At 41.8% G+C, this 20,371-nt stretch overlaps 1 protein-coding gene across 14 annotated transcripts in view; it reads left to right on the plus strand.

Annotated features, from left to right (window-relative positions):
• The window catches only part of ZFP62 (ZFP62 zinc finger protein), a 39,813-nt gene that overhangs the window by 1,454 nt on the left and 17,988 nt on the right, over positions 1 to 20,371 (plus strand). For 3 of the 14 annotated variants that reach the window (XM_036096443.2, XM_078067674.1, XM_036096445.2), the window contains exon 2: positions 8,895 to 12,761. The exons of 8 other annotated variants lie outside the window; for them this stretch is intronic. In XM_036096443.2, coding sequence (XP_035952336.1) covers positions 8,895 to 11,674 — 2,780 coding nt within the window. In that variant the 3' untranslated portion in view covers positions 11,675 to 12,761. Of the gene's footprint in view, positions 1 to 105; positions 136 to 8,894; positions 12,762 to 20,371 lie in introns of those variants that run through there. 3 more of the 14 variants (XR_013445885.1, XR_004918617.2, XM_078067673.1) reach the window with 2 other exon arrangements.

The following is a 20,371-nucleotide window of genomic DNA, read 5'->3' on the forward strand; positions in this document are numbered from 1 at the left end:
CAATGACCTGATGTTGCCGACGCCCCTCCGGCCGTTGTCTGCCCCTAGCGTCAGAACGCCTCTCGGCCTCCCTTTCAGAGTCTCCTTTGCTTACCTTTCCCCCAGGATGGCTAGCAATCTCTTCACCGCTACCAGGTACGAGAATGTTCCGTTTCATTTTTTACTTTAAGGAAAAACCACCTTTAATCCTTACTTCCGCTTTTAAGGAATAGGACCAACTCATGTTAACCATTTGTAGTTTGTTCATAACTAAACGCAGTAGTAACTAAAGCACACGCCATATTCCCTCTTCTCGCCTGTGTACTCTCTCACTTCTTGGTCCCATCTTTCGTCCGTCTCATTCTCCAACTTCCTGGGTATTCTTTCTTCTGAATTGGTCAGCGTTTTGTGCTCACATGCCTTGTTTCTTCCTCTTTCTCTGGTCATTTCCAGTTAAATACAGTATCCAAGAACTTAGGTACAGAATCCAGGTGTCCCACTCGACGGCCGGTTGACTTGTGGGACGTTGGGTTACGTAAGCTGGAGATCGGAGCAGCTGCAGATGTGTTGCTTGTTGCAGCCTGTTAATGGGCAGGACTCTGGCCGGAGCGAGCCACAGTTCTCTTGTGAGTTGTCCAGGCTCTTGAGAAGTGGCTCCTGACTCCGGGGGCAGGGACAGCAAGAATTAGGGGCAGGTTCTCACTCTGTACACGGGCTTTTTGGGGCATTGGTAGTAGAATATGAGCAACAAGTACAGAGGTGTCCAGAGGTTGTGGGACATGCGTAATTTGGAAGGAGTGGGTCTAAACTTGGCTGTTGGGTCGTGCTTCCTGCTGACAACTAGAGAGGAGTTAGAGGGCAGTTTCCCATCCAGGTTGTAGAACTTTTAAGAGATTAAACCTTTCCAGCCTGCTCTATGCAGGGGTTGTGCTTTTAGAGTGATTATTCTCTTGTGTCGTGGGGGATATATGACTTAGCCAACACATCAGTCTTTTTTTTTTTTTAAGTTATTTGAATTCCAGTTAGTTAACATACAGTGTAATACTAGTTTCAGGTGCGCAATACAGTGATTCAGCGCTTCCGTACAACACCCGGTGCTCATCACGACCAGGGCCCTCCTTAATCTCCATCATCTGTTTCCTCTGTCCCCCGGCCACTTCCCCTCTGGTAGCATCAGTTTGTCCTCTGGAGTTAAGAGTCTGTTTTTTGGTTTGCGTCTCTCTCTCTTTTTTATCCCCTTTACTCATTTGTTTCTTAAATTCCACTTATGAGTGAAATCATACGGCTATTTGTCTTTCTCTGACTTATTTCGCTTAGCATGATACTTTAGCTCTATGTCCTTGCAAATGGCAAGATTTCATTCTTTTTTATGGCTGAGTAATATTTTATTGTACATACATCTACACCACTTCTTTATCTGTTCATCAGTCAACAGACACTTGAGCTGTTTCTATATCTTAGCTGTGGTAAATGATGCTACTATAAACATTGGAGTGCATGTGCCCCTTCAAATCACTGTGCTTTGGTTAAATACCCAGTAGTGCAATTGCTGGGTCGTACGGTAGCTCTATTTTTCACTTTTTGAGGAACCTCCACACTTTTCCAGAGTGGCTGGACCAGCTTGCATTCCCACCAACAGTGCAAGAGGGATCCCCTTTCTCTGCATCCTCACCGACACCTGTTGTTTCTTGTATTGTTAATTTTAGCCATTCTTTTTTTTTTTTTTTTAAGATTTTATTTATTTATTTGATAGAGACACAGCGAGAGAGGGAACACAAGCAGGGGGAGTGGGAGAGGGAGAAGCGGGCTTCCCGCTGAGTAGGGGGGAGCCCGATGCGGGGCTCGATCCCAGGACCCTGGGATCATGACCTGAGCCGAAGGCAGACGCTTAACGACTGAGCCACCCAGGCGCCCCAATTTTAGCCATTCTGACAGGTATGAGGTGGTATCTCCTTGTACTGTTGACTTGTGTTTCCCTGATAATGGGTGATGTTGAGCATTTTTTCATGTGTCTGTTGGACATCTGTATGTCTCCTTTGGAAAAATGTCTGTTTATCTCTTTCCATTTTTTAATTGGATTATTTGTTTTTTGGGTGTTGAGTTTTATAAGTTCTTTATATATTTTGGATACTAACTCTTTATCAAATATGCATTTGCAAACATTTTTCATTCTGTAGGTTGCTTTTTAGTTTTGTTGATTATTTCCGTCCCTGTGCAGAAGCTTTTTATTTTGATGAAGTCCCAATAGTTTCTTTTTGCTTTTGTTTCCCTTGCCTCAGGAGACTATTGAGAGAGAAGTTGCTCTGGCCCATGTCAAAGAAGTTACTTTGTTTGTTCTCATCTAGGACTTTTATGGTTTCGTGTCTCATGTTTAGGTCTTTTATCCATTTTTTAAAAAGATTTATTTATTTTAGAGATCAAGAAAGAGTGCGCATGCAAGTGCAGGGAGGGGCAGAGGGAGAGAGAATCTCAAGCAGACTCCCCGCTGAGTGGGGAGCCTGACACGGGGCTCCATCTCATGACCCTGAGATCATGACCTGAGCCAAAATCAAGAGTCAGATGCTTAACCACCTGAGCCACCCAGGCGCCCCATCCATTTTTAATTTATTTTTGTGTATGGTGTAAGAAAGTGGTCCAGTTTCATTCTTTTGCTTGTTGCTGGCTAGTTTTCCCAGTACCATTTGTTGAAGAGACTGTCTTTTTTCCATTGGATATTCTTTCCTGCTTTGTCAAAGATTAATTGACCATATAATTGTGGGTTCATTTCTGAGTTTTGTATTGTGTTCCCTTGGTCTATGTGTCTGTTTTTGTGCCAATACCATACTGTTTTGTTCATCAGAGCTTTTTAATGTACCTTGAAGTCCGGAACTGTGATGCCTCCAGCTTTGCTTTTCTTTTTCAAGGTTGCTTTGTTTTTTCAGGGTCTTTTCTGGTTCCATACGAATTTTAGGATTGTTTGTTCTAGATCTCTGAAAAATGCTGTTGGTATTTTTGTAGGGCACATCAGTCTTCTTGATTGGCTTATAATAATCTCCTCCAGACTCTGTGACTGAGTTCTCTTCTCCATTCATTAATCCACTGCAACTAGTATGAGTGATCCTTTTTTCTTTTATTTTTTATTATGAAAAAATTTAAACACACGGGAAAGTAAAATAGTACAGTGAACTCCATACGCCCATAGCTCAGGTTCAGTAATTATCATGGTTCTGCTACATTTGTCTCACCTTTCCCTTTTTATTTTTTCTTTATTAAAGTATTTAAAATTTTTTTTAAAGATGTTATTTATTTATTTATTTGACAGAGAGCGTGCCAGGGAACATGAGCCAGGGGGAGAGGCAGAGGGAGAGGGAGAAGAAGACTCCTCGCTGAGCAGGGAGCCTGATGCGGGGTTCGATCCAGGACCCCTGTGATCATGACCCGAGCCGAAGGCAGATGCTTAACTAAGCCACCCAGGCCCCCCTTTATTAAAGTATTTTGAAGGAAATTTCAGACATCATGCCATTTCATCCTAGCATACTTTTGTCTGCCAAAAAAAAAAAAAGACACTTCTAACATAACCATAGTGCCATTATCACACCATCCTAAATTAATTCTGACTCTTGGATATTATCTCTCAAAGGTTGGCAAACTACTGGGCCTGCAGTCTGTTTTTGTATGACCTGCAAGCTAAGAATTGTTTTTACATTTTTAAAAGGACGTTTAGGGGGCCCTGGGTAGCTCAGTTGACTGAGTGACCAACTCTTGATTTCCGCTCAGGTCATGATCTCAGGGTTGTGAGATCGAGCCCCATGTCGGGCTCATGCTGGGAGTGGAGCCTGCTTAAGATTCTCTCCCTCTCCCTCTGCCCCTTGTACTCGCTGTCTCTAAAAAAATAAAAAAAAATAAAAGTAAAAGGATATTTAAAAGCAAACAAAAATTAGTGACAGAGTCATATATGGCCCACAAAGCCTAAAATATTTTGTTTCGCCCTTTGCAGAAAAGGTTACCAACTCCTGATTTAAAAGAATATGTGATCTTCCAAAATGCATATCTGAGTTTGCTATTCCTTTGCCTAAAATGCAGGATCAAGTCTGGACTCCTTAGTGTGAAGGGCAAACCCTGGTGCAGCCCTTACCTTTGCCCACCTGTCCAGCTGGGCCCACCGCCCTCTGCTGCAGAGGGCAGTGCAGACTAGTTCCTTTGCACCTGTTCTTCCCTCTGCTGAAACTACTCTTGTTTCTGAAGCTTCCCTAATCCTTCAAAGCAGAGTCAGTCCCTTCCCTCTCCTCTCTCATCTGTGTCCTGTGTCTGCTATTTTTATCATGTGTTATTTATTTTCTTTTTTTGCCAGATTTTTATTTCCTGCAGATCTATTAGTCTGCCAGCTCCTTGATGACAAGATCTTACCTGTCTCTACATCCGCAGGACCAGCCCAGTGCCTGGGGAAAAAAAAGCAGGATATGGATCATAATCTAAATTCTTTGGGCAACATTAAACCTCAAAGATAACAGATACTAGAATACATGTTATTGTTTGTAAAGATAACTTAATATTTTGTCAGAAACTCTTGGTTGTCTTTATATTTTAGCAGATGTCTTAGTCCATCTGGACTACTATAACAAAATACACACTAGATGGTATATAAATAGCAGAAATTTGTTTCTTATAGTTCTAGAGGCTGGGAAGTCCAAGATCAAGGCACCAAAGAATCTCTGTGATGACTTTTTTATAAGAACACTAATCCCATTCTCGAAGATTCTGCTTTCATGACCTAAGCACCTCTCATAGCCCCACCCCCGCCCCAATACCATAATCTTTGAGGGTTAGGATTGTAACATGACTTTGGGAGGAGGGGACACAAACATTCAGACCATAGCAGCAGCATTTATCCTATTGCTGGCTTTTTATGTCTTGGCACTTCCCTGCCTGTGTTTTGACTGACCTTTTCTTAGACTCAGCATTGATTAATGTGAATCTCATCGCAAACCGTCAATTTTCAGTGAAGAAGCACGTTTATAGTTGCTTTGAGTTCAGTCATTAAGAGGTTGGGTGAGCTACATCGGGTCATAGTACACTGTGCCTCCATCCAAACAAGAAGTTAATTTAAGCACGCCTGAAACAGGGAGACTCCTGGTGTCTGCCTAGGTCAGAGGGGTAAGCAGTGAAATATTTGTGATTTCATGCAGACCAGACCAGTCCGGAGCCACACAAGGAATCCCAGAGAGTGTGAAGTGGATGAAGCATTAGCCTATCAAAGTCAGGGGAAGGGTCCAGCCGGGCCAAGGATCAGTGAATGCAGTAGCAGTGAGGGGTGGGTTAGCATGGCCCATTTGGTGTCCAGCAAGTCACTTGAGGTGGCCAGATGCAGAAGGCTCCAAGTGCCACACTAAGTAGCCTGGGAAGACGATATTGGGGAGTGACCAGGTGTGCATTTTTCAAAACTTAAGGTAGGGAGACTATGGCAGAAGTTCAGAAGGATACTTTAGGAAGGCTTAAACTAAGGCCTTTAGCAGTGGGAATAGAATTAGGGGTAGGGACTTGAGAACTGTTGAGGTAATAGAATCAGCTGGTCTTAGGGCTCTTGTGGATGTGGAAGGGTAAGGAAAGAGAAGAACTCATCTTGTGTGTATCCTGCCACAGCCTAGAATCTGCCATTTCTCTGAGGAGCTCTGTTTCCTTTTAGTAGGCAATGGGAGACCAAGAACAGGGTGCTGGATGTGCTTATTACTACTTAGGTGTTTTTTGCTTCTTAGCTTTTCAGCAGAGAGCTAGGGAATACGTGTACATATACACACATATGAATATACATACATGTGAATGCATAGACATGTGCACGCACACACGTAATTTAGAAATCATGCGATAACCTCTGATTAATTCGCACAGGGTTCTCTCTTGCCTTCCCCTATTCCATATTTATGTTTCTTTCTCCAGGAGAGCCCTGGCTTGCAACTAAATCAACACATTTACTCAGTCCCTCAACACATCTAAAATTCTTTCAAATTACTTTGTCCATACCTCTGCAGAAAACAAAGCTGCTTAAAAATTCTGTTGTTTTCAGGGCTTCCCTACCACCCCTCCAGCCTTGCCAAGACAGAGAATATAGTATATGGTTACATACTCTGTGATATTATATGCCTAAATTACGGGTTAGTTCTTTGTTTCTTTTTGTTCCCTTCCTATGAGTTCATTTGTTTCTGTTTGCTTTGTGGTTTAGCTGCTTTTCCTTTTTCCAATTCTCATTGATTTAATTTTATTCTTCGAATATGCAGAACATTATGCTTCCATAGTAAAAACAATGCAAAAATATATACTTAGAGTGTCTCTCTTCCCTATCCCTTTGCTCTGTTCTCCCCACTCCACCACTTACAGGTAATGGGGCTTTATTGATTTCGGTTTCTCTCATTACTGTAAAGATAAGCAGTTATATGTTTGTTTTCTTATTTTTCTTTCGTACATAAAGCATAGCATATATGCTCTTTTTCTGTTTACATGGTATCCTGGAAATTGCTCCGTCTCAATCAATTGATAGAGATGTTCCTCATTCTTGCTTAGTACTCCATTGCATATATGTGCCGTAGTTTATTTAACCAGTCTTCTATGCTGAGACACTCAGGTAGTTTCCTAGATTCTCTAGTTAGAATGAATGCCACCATGCATAGCTTTGTGCACATATACTTTTTTGTATTGTTGGAAATAGATCTTCAGTATAAATTCCTAGATGGGATTTCTGGATTGAAGTGTAAATGCATACAGTTCACTTAGATATTGGCAGATGCCCCTTAACAGGAGTCACGCCACTCTGCAGTCCCGTTAATGCATGAGAGTGCCTGTTTCTGCCACAGCCTCCCCAACAGAGTGTGTTGTCATTCTTTTAATATGACAGATGAGAAGTGGTATCTTAGTGTAGTTCTTATTTGCATTTCTCTTATGGGTGGAATTGAAAATATGTTTAAGGGACATTTTAATATTTCTTTTTGTGAATTGTCTGTCTCTTGCACATTTTTCTATAGGAGTTTCAGTCTATTTTTTTCAACTTTTGAAAAATGTTTATATAAGGGATATTAGCTCTTATATATGATTCACGTTGCAAATATTTTCTTTCATTTGTCATTTCTCAATTTTGCTTATAGCGTTTTTGCCATGTAATTTATATTTATGCAGTCAAATTTATCCATCCTCTTTTATTGCATGTGTGTCATAGTTTGAAAACTTTTTCTGTACTCAGGAGGCATTCACTCATGTTTTCTTCTAGTATTTGTATGGCAGCACGTTTTTATATTTAGAGCTCTGCTCCATTGGAGTTATATTCTTGAGTGTGGTGTAAAGAATGGCTTTATAGTTGTTTCCGACACTATTCTAAAGACCATCTTTGCCCCAATAATTTGATCTAGCATCTTTATCATATGCTTGATTTCTGTGTGTCATTAGTATTATTTCTGGACTTTCTATTCTGTTCCTTTTGTCTGTACACTGGTACCGTGCTGCTTTAGTTATAGAGGCCTTGTGGTGTATTTCAGTACCCCAATGTGGCTAGTCGCCACTCACAGCCCTTTTATGTTTCTCTCTCTCAATTTTTGTGTTTATTTATTTATTTTTTTAATTTTAAGTTGGCTTCAGGCCCAACATAGGGCTTGAACTCACGACCCTGAGACCGAGAGTCGCATGCTCTACCGACAGCCAGCCAGGTGTCCCTTGTATGTTTATTTTGGAGGATTTGGTTTTATGGCTGTAGAAACTTGAACATCTTTCTCTCCTGAGGGCTGAGGATGAATAGAGGTGGAGGGGCCAAGGCCGAAGGGAATGAATAGAGCATGGGCCCTGATGTGCAGGATTCAGAGCACAGACAAAAGGCGTGTTGCTGTTGATGGTGATGGAATTCTACTGCCTGCCCAGTAGAGCCCTCACATTTAAGCAACATGGACTGCTGTGCCCAGAGTAGTAGAGACAAGTGGATGCTTTCAGGGGGAACAAAGAATCCCCGCCTGAGCCCTAAAATCTGTTTTAGGAAGGAGTTTACCTTTCCTGAGTCCTGTGCTTTATACCTAGGTTCCAACCCTGATCAAATAACCCAGCCTCAAATAATAAACAGTAATTATTATGCATATAGAACTCACCAAGTAGTAGGTGTTATTCATAACACTTTAAATAACTCAGGGTCATGCAGCTGGGTACTTGAACCCTGTCGTAGTATTTCCTTTGCTTGGTGGTTTGTATCTTAGCTTCTTATCTTCAATATGCTCTGACTGCAGTTAGCTTGTTCCTGAAGTGGGAATGGAAGCCTCTTTGCCTGGCATGCTGGGGCATGCTCTTCCATATGGATTACCTCCCTGACTGCCCGCTTCCCAGGAGCAGGTTTTCCTTGGAGGGAACGTCCAGGAGGCCAGACCAACTCCAGGAAGCTGCAGTCTGCTTTCCTTCTCATGTCTGTCATGACTTTCTTCATGCTTTCATTACCATCGCCCCGCTACCACCACTTAGGTACTGATTTCTTCCCTTTTTTAGCTTTGCCTCTTTAGTTCTGCTGATTATGTCTCTTTTGTCTTATTAATTTTTCTGTTTCCTCTTATTCAGAGATTTCTTCTCTTTGTTTTTTCATGACCAGGTGATCGTTTCCAAAAACTGATCAGTGTTGTCCTTGGTTCCGTGCATCATTTCAACCCATTTCAACTTGCCCTCACGCTAAACCGTTATACAAGAGTAGAAAAACTCTTTGTTCCATTGAAAATCCAGGGCTCTAACATTTTAACATTAGCTCCACAGGGGCAGAAATTTTGGCATGTCCCCTCTTGTATCCCCTGCAGTTAAAAATGATACTTAATCACACAGCATGCAGTCAATAAACATTTGTCAAGTGAATGAGTAAATTTGGATGTAATTCTTCCAGTTTCCTCTATTCAAAGTGAACAGGTATCATTTTCATTTTCTTGGTTTAGTGTCACATTTGAAGACGAGGGGCACTGAGGATGAGAAATCAACTGAAAAGTATGAAAATGTTGGAAATGCAGAATCTATGTGGCCAAAAGTGGAAGGTCTTCACAAGGATCGTATACAGGAATATAAGGTTGGTGAAACTTGTGATTGGAATAGCAAGGTAGAGAAGCAACTGGAAAATCCTGAGGGAAAAAGAATGAAGGAAGACAAAAGTGGCATCAGGGAAAAGATTGGCAAAGCCAAGAACACAGCAAATATAAAGACAGAACAGGAAGACGAGGCATCTGAGAAAAGCTTATGTCCAAGTTCAAAACATGTTATACACCAGACTGTCCCTGTAAAACAGATAAGCAGTGAACAAGACAAATGTGTGGAGAACACTAATGGAACCTCTCACCCTGGTCTACAGCAGAAAACCATTGCTGTTAAGAAATCACACAAATGTGATGAGTGTGGGAAATCGTTCAAATATAATTCCCGCCTTGTTCAACATAAAATTATGCACACGGGGGAAAAACGCTATGAGTGTGATGACTGCGGAGGGACTTTCCGGAGCAGCTCGAGCCTTCGAGTCCACAAACGGATCCATACTGGGGAGAAGCCCTATAAGTGTGAGGAATGTGGGAAAGCCTACATGTCCTACTCCAGCCTTATAAACCACAAAAGCACCCATTCTGGGGAGAAGAACTGTAAGTGTGATGAGTGTGGGAAATCCTTCAATTATAGCTCTGTTTTGGACCAGCATAAGAGGATCCACACAGGAGAAAAGCCCTATGAATGTGGTGAGTGTGGGAAGGCTTTCAGGAACAGCTCTGGTCTCAGAGTCCACAAAAGGATTCACACAGGGGAGAAGCCCTACGAATGTGACATCTGTGGGAAAACGTTCAGTAATAGCTCCGGCCTTAGGGTCCATAAGAGGATCCACACAGGCGAGAAACCTTATGAATGCGATGAGTGTGGGAAGGCCTTCATTACTTGCAGAACACTTCTAAACCATAAAAGCATCCACTTTGGGGATAAACCTTACAAGTGTGATGAGTGTGAGAAATCGTTTAATTATAGCTCTCTCCTCATTCAGCATAAAGTGATCCACACTGGAGAGAAACCTTATGAATGTGATGAATGTGGGAAGGCCTTCAGGAACAGCTCAGGCCTTATAGTGCACAAAAGGATCCACACGGGAGAGAAACCTTACAAGTGTGAGGTTTGTGGCAAAGCGTTCAGCTATAGCTCGGGCCTCGCAGTTCATAAAAGCATTCACCCCGGGAAGAAAGCTCATGAGTGTAAGGAGTGTGGAAAATCCTTCAGCTATAACTCACTCCTTCTTCAGCATAAAACCATTCATACTGGAGAGAGACCTTATGTGTGTGATTTGTGTGGGAAAACTTTTAGGAACAATTCAGGCCTAAAGGTCCACAGGAGGCTCCATACTGGGGAAAAACCATATAAGTGTGACGTGTGTGGGAAAGCCTATATCTCACGCTCTAGCCTTAAAAACCACAAAGGAATCCATCTTGGGGAAAAGCCCTATAAATGTACCTATTGTGAGAAATCTTTCAATTACAGCTCTGCCCTTGAACAACATAAAAGGATTCATACAAGGGAGAAACCTTTTGGGTGTGATGAGTGTGGAAAAGCCTTCAGAAATAATTCAGGCCTTAAAGTGCACAAACGGATCCACACTGGGGAGAGACCTTACAAATGTGAAGAATGTGGGAAAGCCTACATCTCACTCTCAAGCCTTATAAATCATAAAAGTGTACACCCTGGGGAAAAGCCCTATAAGTGTGACGAGTGTGAAAAAGCCTTCATCACATATCGAACCCTTATAAACCACAAAAAAATTCATCTTGGGGAGAAGCCCTACAAATGTGATGTATGTGAGAAATCTTTTAATTACACCTCACTCCTTTCTCAACACAAAAGGGTCCACACTAGAGAGAAACCTTATGAATGCGACAGGTGTGAGAAGGTCTTCAGAAACAACTCAAGCCTTAAAGTGCATAAAAGAATCCATACTGGGGAGAAGCCCTACGAATGTGATGTGTGTGGAAAAGCCTACATCTCACACTCAAGCCTTATTAACCATAAAAGTACCCACCCTGGCAAGACACCCTACACATGTGATGAATGTGGAAAAGCTTTTTTCTCAAGCAGAACTCTTATAAGCCATAAGAGAGTCCATCTTGGGGAGAAACCTTTCAAATGTATTGAGTGTGGGAAATCTTTCAATTACAGTTCACTCCTTTCTCAACACAAGAGGATCCACACAGGGGAAAAACCTTATATATGTGATAGGTGTGGAAAGGCTTTCAGGAACAGCTCAGGCCTCACAGTGCATAAAAGGATTCACACAGGCGAGAAACCCTATGAATGTGATGAGTGTGGGAAGGCGTACATCTCCCACTCAAGTCTTATTAACCATAAAAGCGTCCACCGTGGGCAGCAGCCCTATAATTGCGAGTGTGGGAAATCCTTCAATTACAGATCAGTTCTTGACCAACACAAAAGGATCCACACTGGAAAGAAGCCATACCGATGTAATGAGTGTGGGAAGGCTTTTAATATCAGATCAAATCTCACCAAGCATAAAAGAACCCATACTGGAGAGGAATCTTTAAATGTGACAAGTATGGGAAGTCACAGCGACATATCACAGAAGAGAACTCACGAGGGAGGGAATGCTCGGGATGGGACCAAGATGAGCATATCTGTAGGAGGCAGAGCTTACCAAGTCTCAACTCAAATGGAAGAAAAACCTTATGAATGTATGAATATCTGAGCTCTTTGTTCATGGCTTGTAATTGACATAAAGGAAACTATGAGTACTCTTTGGTGTGATCTTCATTATAGCCAGCAAGGAAGCCTCCAATGTCAAGGTAGTTGAGCCTTTATGGAACACAAAATAGTTTATACTGGGGGTAAAACCTATCAAAGTGACAAAGTGATTTAAAAACCTTCAAAATAAGCAGAACTTTCTGGACATAAAACACATGGATGAGGAAGGGATTTCACTTAGAAGTCATGTAGTTACCAACAGAAAGTTCATTACTTGGGTAAATTCTGTGAATAGAAATGGGGGAAATTCAGGTATAGCTTTGAATCCTAATTATACATTGGTCAGTGGGAAAAAATACAAGGAGAGCCTCCCAACAGGCACATTCAGGGAGAGATAGGCTTCAGGGAACATAAATTTATTTAATAGTAGTGATGATGAAGTATAAATTTGATATAATTGAATAATTTGTGAGGGTTGATGATAAATTTTGAAACAAAATTGGATTTTGTTGTAGGAAGAGTAAAAAGTGTAGACATGAATCTAGCAGGAAATGGTCATTTAAAAAAATAAATTGATTGGACTATACGGTTGTAATGTTGTAATACACTGGTTGAATGGGCAAAACTTAAAAAATTTCAAATGAACCTCCTCAATGAATGAAGTGTGATGAGTGAAGACCTCACACATTATGCTACAAATACAAGGTTCTACCGTAGACAGACATTCAGCACATTAAATAACTAATGGAACACATCTTTGACATGAATTTGCACCTACACAAAAATAATTGATTCAGGGATTCCTGTGAATAGGAATGCTAAGAAAGTGATTTTATTGGAAGAGCTAGAAAGCTAAGTAGCTATTGATAATTGAGGGATTGGAGGAAATTCATGCTTCTTAATAGTCTGTTAAATGTTTGATTGTTTTGGAATGTGTTACTGTAAAGATTTCATGCACTACATGTGTGTATTGTCTGTTGTAAAATGTTATGAATACTTTGTTCAGGGCCCACTCTGTCTTGGCCATGAAGAGCCAGATAGTCATGGTGAGGTAAGGCGGAACTCCAATAAAGAAATTCCTCAAAAGTAAACAGGCTCTGACTGACTTTAGATGGAGCAGTACACAGAGAAAACAATTTGCCGTATCTTTGTTGGGTAAGTGAGACCAAAGGCAAAGCAGGGAGTGCAGCAGGGGACTTTCCCGTAGGGCTAGTAGCTCAGGTTTCACAAGAAATTAGGTGGCGTCTCCACCGGGAGAAGTGCGGAATGGATTGATCCTCATACTGGGCCTGGATCATAGCTCCTGGAAGTGGGCAGGCTGTGGGACTGATGTGTCACCTCACGGAAATCGTTCTTTTGGGAACAGAATTTAAGAAAATGTTGTTTATGTGTTAAAGCTGTTAGCTAGGTGACTCACAGGGTAAAAGGAGTCTTCTGAGAGTCAAGTAAGCTGTCCAAGAATACTCCGGATGGCGCCTGTCCTGTCTCTCTGGCTCCAAAATCCACTCTCCTTCCCAGAGAGCAGTCTCTACCTAGATAGTTTCCTGGCTTTCTAGGGTTTGTCTCTAGCCCCGTTCTAGCCTCCCATAGTTTCCATGCCTCTCTCTAGGGGTATAATTCTTCCACTTTGTCTCCAAGCCTCCACCAGTAAGTTTTGATGGAAAGGGAGAGGGAAAGAGCATTTCTGCCACTCAGCTCCCCTTTGGAACGCCACAGCCACGCCTGTTCTGTCCTTCTCGGAACACTGGCCCTCTCCACAGACTTGGATTGATGGATTCAGCAAATACTTGTTGAGGATCTGCTAGGCACGATCCCCTGTGCTAGGAGCTAGGCAGCAGGAGTAAAGGCTAGGTAAGGGAGAAGGTCCACAAGGAAAACCACACTAATGGGTGCTGAACCAAACACTGCAGTGGTGAGAGGACAGTGACCACCACCAATGGGGAAGAGGGAGGCAGCGGTGATATCTGGGTGGGACAGTTGGGTTTTTAAAGAGGGAGGAGTGGGAAATAGGATGGTCTGATGAAAAGCCTCATCAAAAAAGCTCACACGTCCTCAAAAGGGGCTGGTCGTTCCAGGGTTGGTGCATAGTGGGCAGAAAGGAAGGCCATAGAATATCAATTCCAAGGAGTCACCAGGTATTATCCATCTTTCATTTCCTTGAGGCCACCAGTGGCTGGAGCACCACTCCTCCATGCACACACACCCATGTACGTGAGCTCCACCTGGACCTAACGTACCACCTACAATTGGGAGAGAAACCGATGAAATAACGAGAGAGGGTGGCTACCGCTCAAGTGGGGATTCCAAGTGCTCCAGCCTGCTGAGCAGTAGGACACGCTCCTACTGAGGCCTCCCCTGACTGGCCCACAGGAAATGGGCCTCCAGTCCACTAGGGCCAGTAACATGCCACTTAAGCTGCTCTCAGATGGTTTCCACCTGTGCCAGGTGGAGTTTGTGGTACAGATTCAATGAGCTGTCCAGGCTTGCCTCAGGCCTGGAGCGTGTTTCAGGAGCACCATCCCCCACCTCTTCCCAGAGAAAATGCCTGATGCGCAAGAAGAGAATTAAACTTGCCAACGTGTAGGTAAATCAAAACACTTTTTTTAAAAAGGCAGAGTCTAATTCAAAGGACTAAAGGTAGAATTGAAATGTTAGACCATAGTAGGTTAAATTGGAGGCTGGAAGATCTGCATGGAAGTGGCCTAAAGTGCTTGGTATTATTTCTGAGGAGGTCAGGATGCTCTTAGCTCTGGATTTTGTTAACTATGTATGGTAAAATGTCATGGGCAGACCAGAAGGATAGAAGTCAAGCACATAAAGATCTGGACTGGAAAACCTCGAAGTCTGGAAAGGAGAAAAAACAACATTGAAAAGGCAGGACAGTACCTTCTGGTAAAGGTAGGTAGGTTACTTGGGTCAATATCATACCAACAACAATGGAAGACTTCATTTTTAAAAAATGTAGATAGCATTCCACCCCTTCCTCTCAAGAGAGCATTGAAGATAAAAAGACTGTAGTTTAAACAGGACAGTTTAAAAATGAGATGCTGTCATCAGAGAAGGGAACACTAAAGCACCTTCTGTCCTGACCTGTCAGCTGGTGCTGCAGAGCTGGTCCCACTTAACCAGCCACAGGGAGTGACAGAGACAGTCAGGGCCAGGCCCCCTGAGGTGGTGAGTCTTACACGAGAACTTCCCAAAGTGCTACAACCTCAAGAGAAAGCATCCCTCAGTCCCAGGGGGCTGTACAGACCGCGGCCTTGTCACCGAGCAGAGCAGCAGAGAAGGAGAAGAAAATGTCCCTGACACCTCGTGGCCCTTGTGACCCGGGTAAACACAACCTGGGCCCTGGCCAAAGCAACACAAGGCCTCTTGGGAAGAGGCCTTCTTCAATCTAGACCTCAGGGAACTTTAAAGGTAATTTTTCAGGAGCAGCTAGTTAGTAAGACACAAGGGGGAAAAGGCAACGTGACAAAACTAGAACAGAACAGATTGACATAGACGTCACATATTATCAGATACGGGTTTTTTATAATTTTATTTAAAAGTTTTAAACTTTTTAAAATATTTAAAGATGCATTTGGCTACAGATTGTGACAAAATTAAAAATAGAATTGGTGAACTGGAAGATAAAGGTGAAAAAATTATCCAGAATGCAGCATGGGGTTAGAAAAATACGGGAAAATAGAGAAGGGAAGATTTCATTGGGAAGTTTTACATATAAATATATGTGAAGTCACAGTCTCAGAAGGCGAGGACAGAAGAAAAGGGCCAAAGGGACTGGGGCTGAGAATTTTCCAGAGCTGATGAAAAACACAAGTCTACACGTTTTTTTTTTTTTTAAGATTTTATTTATTTATTTGACAGACACAGCGAGAGAGGGAACACAAGCAGGGGAAGTGGGAGAGGGAGAAGCAGGCTTCCCGCTGAGCAGGGAGCCCGATGCAGGGCTCGATCCCAGAACTCTGGGATCATGACCTGAGCCGAAGGCAGATGCTTAACGACTGAGCCACCCAGGCGCCCCAAGTCTACACATTTATTTATTTATTTATTTTTAATTTTATTTATTTGACAGCGAGAGAGGGAACACAAGCAGGGGGAGTGGCAGGCAGAGGGAGAGGGAGAAGCAGACTCCCCGCTGAGCAGGGAGCCCGATGTGGGACTCAATCCCAGGACCCCGGGATCATGACCTGAGCCGAAGGCAGCTGCTTAACCAACTGAGCCACCCAGGCACCCCAAGGCTACACATTTAAAAGCCCAAAGAATGCATTTACAAAAATCACATCTACACACATCATAGTGTAACCGCAGTAACAGCTAAAGACAAATTACCTTCAAAGAACAATAGACTTCTCAGCAACAACAGATGAAAGAGTGGAATGAAAACATGAGTATAAAGATAGAAAATAACTGTCAGCCTGAACATTTATACCCAGTGAAAATAGCTTTCAAGAGTGAGGACAAAATAAATACATTTTAGGACAAAACTTGTTTCGTTTTCCTGTGCTGACCCTCACTAAAGGCAATTCTAAAGAATGCATTTTAATACAGAAAGAGAGTGATCCCAGATGATGTTCTGAGATGCAAGAAGGAAGAGCAAAGAGTTAAGAGATATGTAGGCACATGCAAATGAACATTTTTATACAAAACAATAAGGATTTAGAGTTAAGATAGACTCAAAATATCAGACAACAATAATATCTGTCCAGAGAGTAAAAAAGAATTTAAGTATTATATGAGGTAAAGCTTTGGTTAATCTCATACACATTGTAAAATCTAGGGGAATCATAAAATACAATGTATATTTTTAATACTAGTAGAGGAAAAGTGAATTTTTAAAAATCAAAAAACAAGAAAAAAACGGAGAAGGAAAAACAGTGGTAGATCTTAAGCCAAAAATATCAGTATTTCTTTTTAAATCACAAAGATTGTCAAACGATGTCTTAGTTCAGGCTACAATAACAAAATACGATAGACTGGGTGGCTTATCAACAACAGACCTGTATTTCTCATAGTTCTGGAGGCTGGAAGTTCAAGATCAGAGTGGTTGGAGATCAGCATGTTTGGGTGAGGGCTCTCTTCCAGGTTGCAGATTTCTTTTTTTTTTTTAAAGATTTTATTTATTTATTAGAGAGCGAGAGAGGGAACACAAGCAGGGGGAGTGGGAGAGGGAGAGGCAGGCTTCCCGCGGAGCAGGGAGCCCGATGTGGGGCTCAATCCCAGGACCCTGGGATCATGACCTGAGCTGAAGGCAGATGCTTAACGACTGAGCCACCCAGGGGCCCCCAGGTTGCAGATTTCTAATCGTACCTTTATGTGGTGGAAAGGGCTGGGAAGTTCTTTGGGGTCTCATATAATAGCACTGATCCCATTTATCAGGGCTCCATTCGCATGACTTAATCACTTCCCAAATCCCAACCTCCTAACACTACCACACTGGGCATTAGGATTCCAACATGTGAATTTGTGGGGAATACGAACATTCACACTGTAGCAGACAAAAATATAAAACTCCATTGTATACTGTGTACAAGAGACTCACTTTAAATATGAGAAGACTCAAGATTTGGAAGTGAAAGAATAGAAAAGTTATTTGAAGCAAATAGTAATCAATAGAAACTGGTGTAGCTCTACTAATATTAGATGAAATAGATACTTTAAGTCATAAACTATTCCTACAGATAAAGGGAATCATTTATTACATTAAGACAAAATGTCCAGGGAAGAGAACATACTGGAAAGATATAACAGTTTTGAGTTAGTATCTACCTTATAACATAGCTGAGTTGGCAAATACATGCAGAACTCAAAGAAGAAATATAAAATCCACAATCATGATGGGAGATTTTTTGATACCTCTCAGTAATTAATAGGACAAGAATATTAAAAATTAGTAAAGTTACAGATTTGAACACTGATTTAGTAAGCAATCTAATACATGGAACCCTGCACCATTGTGTTAAGGATACACATTTTTTTTCAAGCACACATGAAACATTTTAAAAAATTGACCTACACAATGTTACATGTCAATTATATCTCAAGTTGGGGCAGAAATTGATCATATGCTGGATCATGAAGTAAACCTTAACAAATTTTAAAGAATTAAAATCATACAGAGTATGTTAGCTTGACTATGCAATTTAGTTAGAAATTAATAATAAAAAGATACTTAGGCCATCCCCATTATATTCAGAAATTTACAAATACTTTTCTTAATCATGGCTCAAGGAAGAAAATATTTTGATCTGACCACTGTAATCAAGACCAGTGGGATATTGCTTAAGCAGTGCTTAGAGAGACATTTATAGTCTAAAAAGATATTTTAGAAAATCAGAAAATCTAGTAATTAATCACCTAAGTACCATCTCCAAAAGTTAGAACAATCAAAATAAATCCCCAAAAAGTTAAAATAAGAAAGTAATAAAAGGTAGACCTTTATGAAATAGGAAAACAAACACAATCTAGAGGATCAACAAAACCAAATGCATGTGTGTGTGTTGGAAAAGACTAATAAAACTGACAGCCCCCTGGTGAGATTGATCAAAGAAAAAAGAAAACCAAAGTCAGGAATAAAAAGGGGGAATAAGGAGAACTGTAAAATTTTCTACTCTCTGAACATGCACTGACCTCTTCACTCCCTGCTACTGAGAGAATAACCCACTCCCTCTAAATTCCTTGAGTCAACAATTCTGAGAACAGGATGTAACATGAGTGAGCCAAATCACAAAGAAACACAATCCGTTTCTGAAAGATTGCCACCTACATAACGAAAGCCCACCCAAACTGCAGTGAACACTGTTGCTTTAGTTTATTTCCCCTATAAAACCCATCTCATTCCTCATGTTTGGAGAGACAGTTCCTTTGAGAACTTTCCTTGTTGCAACCATTTGAATAAATACCCAGGCCCTTGGAGTTGAAGTCTCAGAGAATTTCTAAAGTTTGATGTTACAAATGCTACAGGTATTAAAACACTAAGATTAATTATATTATAATTTTATTACAATAAGTTAGAAATATTGTATGAAATTTTTAAAAAATTCCTAGGAAAATGTAACTTACCAAAACTTACTAAGGGTCTCACATCTTATAGATGTGGAGTGTATGGGAAGGACTATGGAGTGAGTTCAGTCCTTAGGGAACTCGAAGAAGAAGCAAGAGGAGAGAGGAGGGAGAGGGAAAAAAGCAGAAAGGAGAAACCTTAATCAATAGTAAGTATGGAAAAGCCTTCCATAGGCATGCACTCTCTATTAGTGAATTTGAAAGTGAAAACCTGAAAAATAATTTCATCTGTGTTTATGTATGGACACTCTAGGGGTGAAGTGGTACTGAGTACCAGTCATGCAATGCAAGGGAACTTTTCCCTCATGGGATTAAAAAACGAGAGAGGGTCACCTGAGGACCAGTTAGCTGAGGTCAGACGGTGGGGACCTGAAGTCTGCCTCAGGACCTAGAAAAATTGGGCATAACCTCTTCCAGGGGATTACTCGGGCTGGTAGGTTTCTCCATGTCTCTTCTCCAGCCTCAGCTGAGTGCCTCAGCCTGGAGACGTGGAGAAAGAAGTCACAAATTTTAACACAATTCTTTCTACAGGGTGTTCCCATTTAGACCTGGCAGTTCTCTCAGGCTGTGGAGAGTATCGCTTATACTCAGGAAGGAGTTTGTGTGAGTCCCATGTGGAGAGACTACAAAGTATTGTGGCCAGAATGTGGTCTTTCCACCACAAAGCCCAGATGCAAACAAGGGCTCTTTCACTTACCCCAGATGGCTTTAGGCAAGTAAGTCTTCTGTTTTATGTTGTGTGTCCTCAGCTGTCTCTTACTGGAATAATAACAGTAGCGAGTTGGAGAAGTTAGTGTTATTAGAGGCCTTAGAAGTGAGCCTGGAATGAGAAGCTTTAGCATAAAGGTGTGTGAAGTCAGTCTCGCCATGTGGTGGCCCCTGTCCCAGGACTAGCGACCGGACAGTCAGGTAGTGGAAGGCAGCCCCATCTGAAAGCCAGGAAAATATCCCAAGGACCACCCCACACACAGATACAACCTAAGATGAGATTCGAGAAAAATGATTGTTTAGATCTGTTACTCAGCTGTATCTTGCTTCTAAGCAAGCAATCCATTGTTTCTAAGCAATGATGCTTTGCTTTTTCAGGCTGGAAAAGGTCAGCAGAAGAAGCCGCCAGCTCCTCCAGTGACCGAGAGTGTTGGATGGGACCAGGGCTCATTCACACTTGCTTCTCCAGCTTAGGCATCCTGCCCACTCATACTATGTGCATTTTGCTTCTCCCCCGGCCCCCTGTTTTCCTGGCAATAGATGGGCTGGAAATTAATACAGAAAGGGTTGGTGGGAGTCAAGCCTCCACCATCTTAACCATGGCTGTTTGGGGGTGAGTGTCCCTTAAGATCTCAAAGAATAAGAAGAGGTCCAGGGGTTGGCAGGGCAAAGCCCTAGAGGAGAGCAGAAGTTCCTCTGGTCTTGGATATAAACTTTAGGGCCAGCATTCCAGTGAATGCAACAACTATGAATCTCTTTTCCTGTCTATAATTTCCCCATCTGTAAAATGAGGGAAATGATCCAACTCACAAGGTTGCTTTAAGGATTCATGAAAAAGCATTTTGTATTTTGCAAATCTCTATACGAACATCCTTGTTAAATTGACTAGTGATCTGTCTTGTTTTTTAAAGTTAAGGAGATAAAAATAAGA

This window comes from Halichoerus grypus, chromosome 2, assembly GCF_964656455.1.
Source record: "Halichoerus grypus chromosome 2, mHalGry1.hap1.1, whole genome shotgun sequence".
Lineage (NCBI taxonomy): Eukaryota > Metazoa > Chordata > Mammalia > Carnivora > Phocidae > Halichoerus > Halichoerus grypus.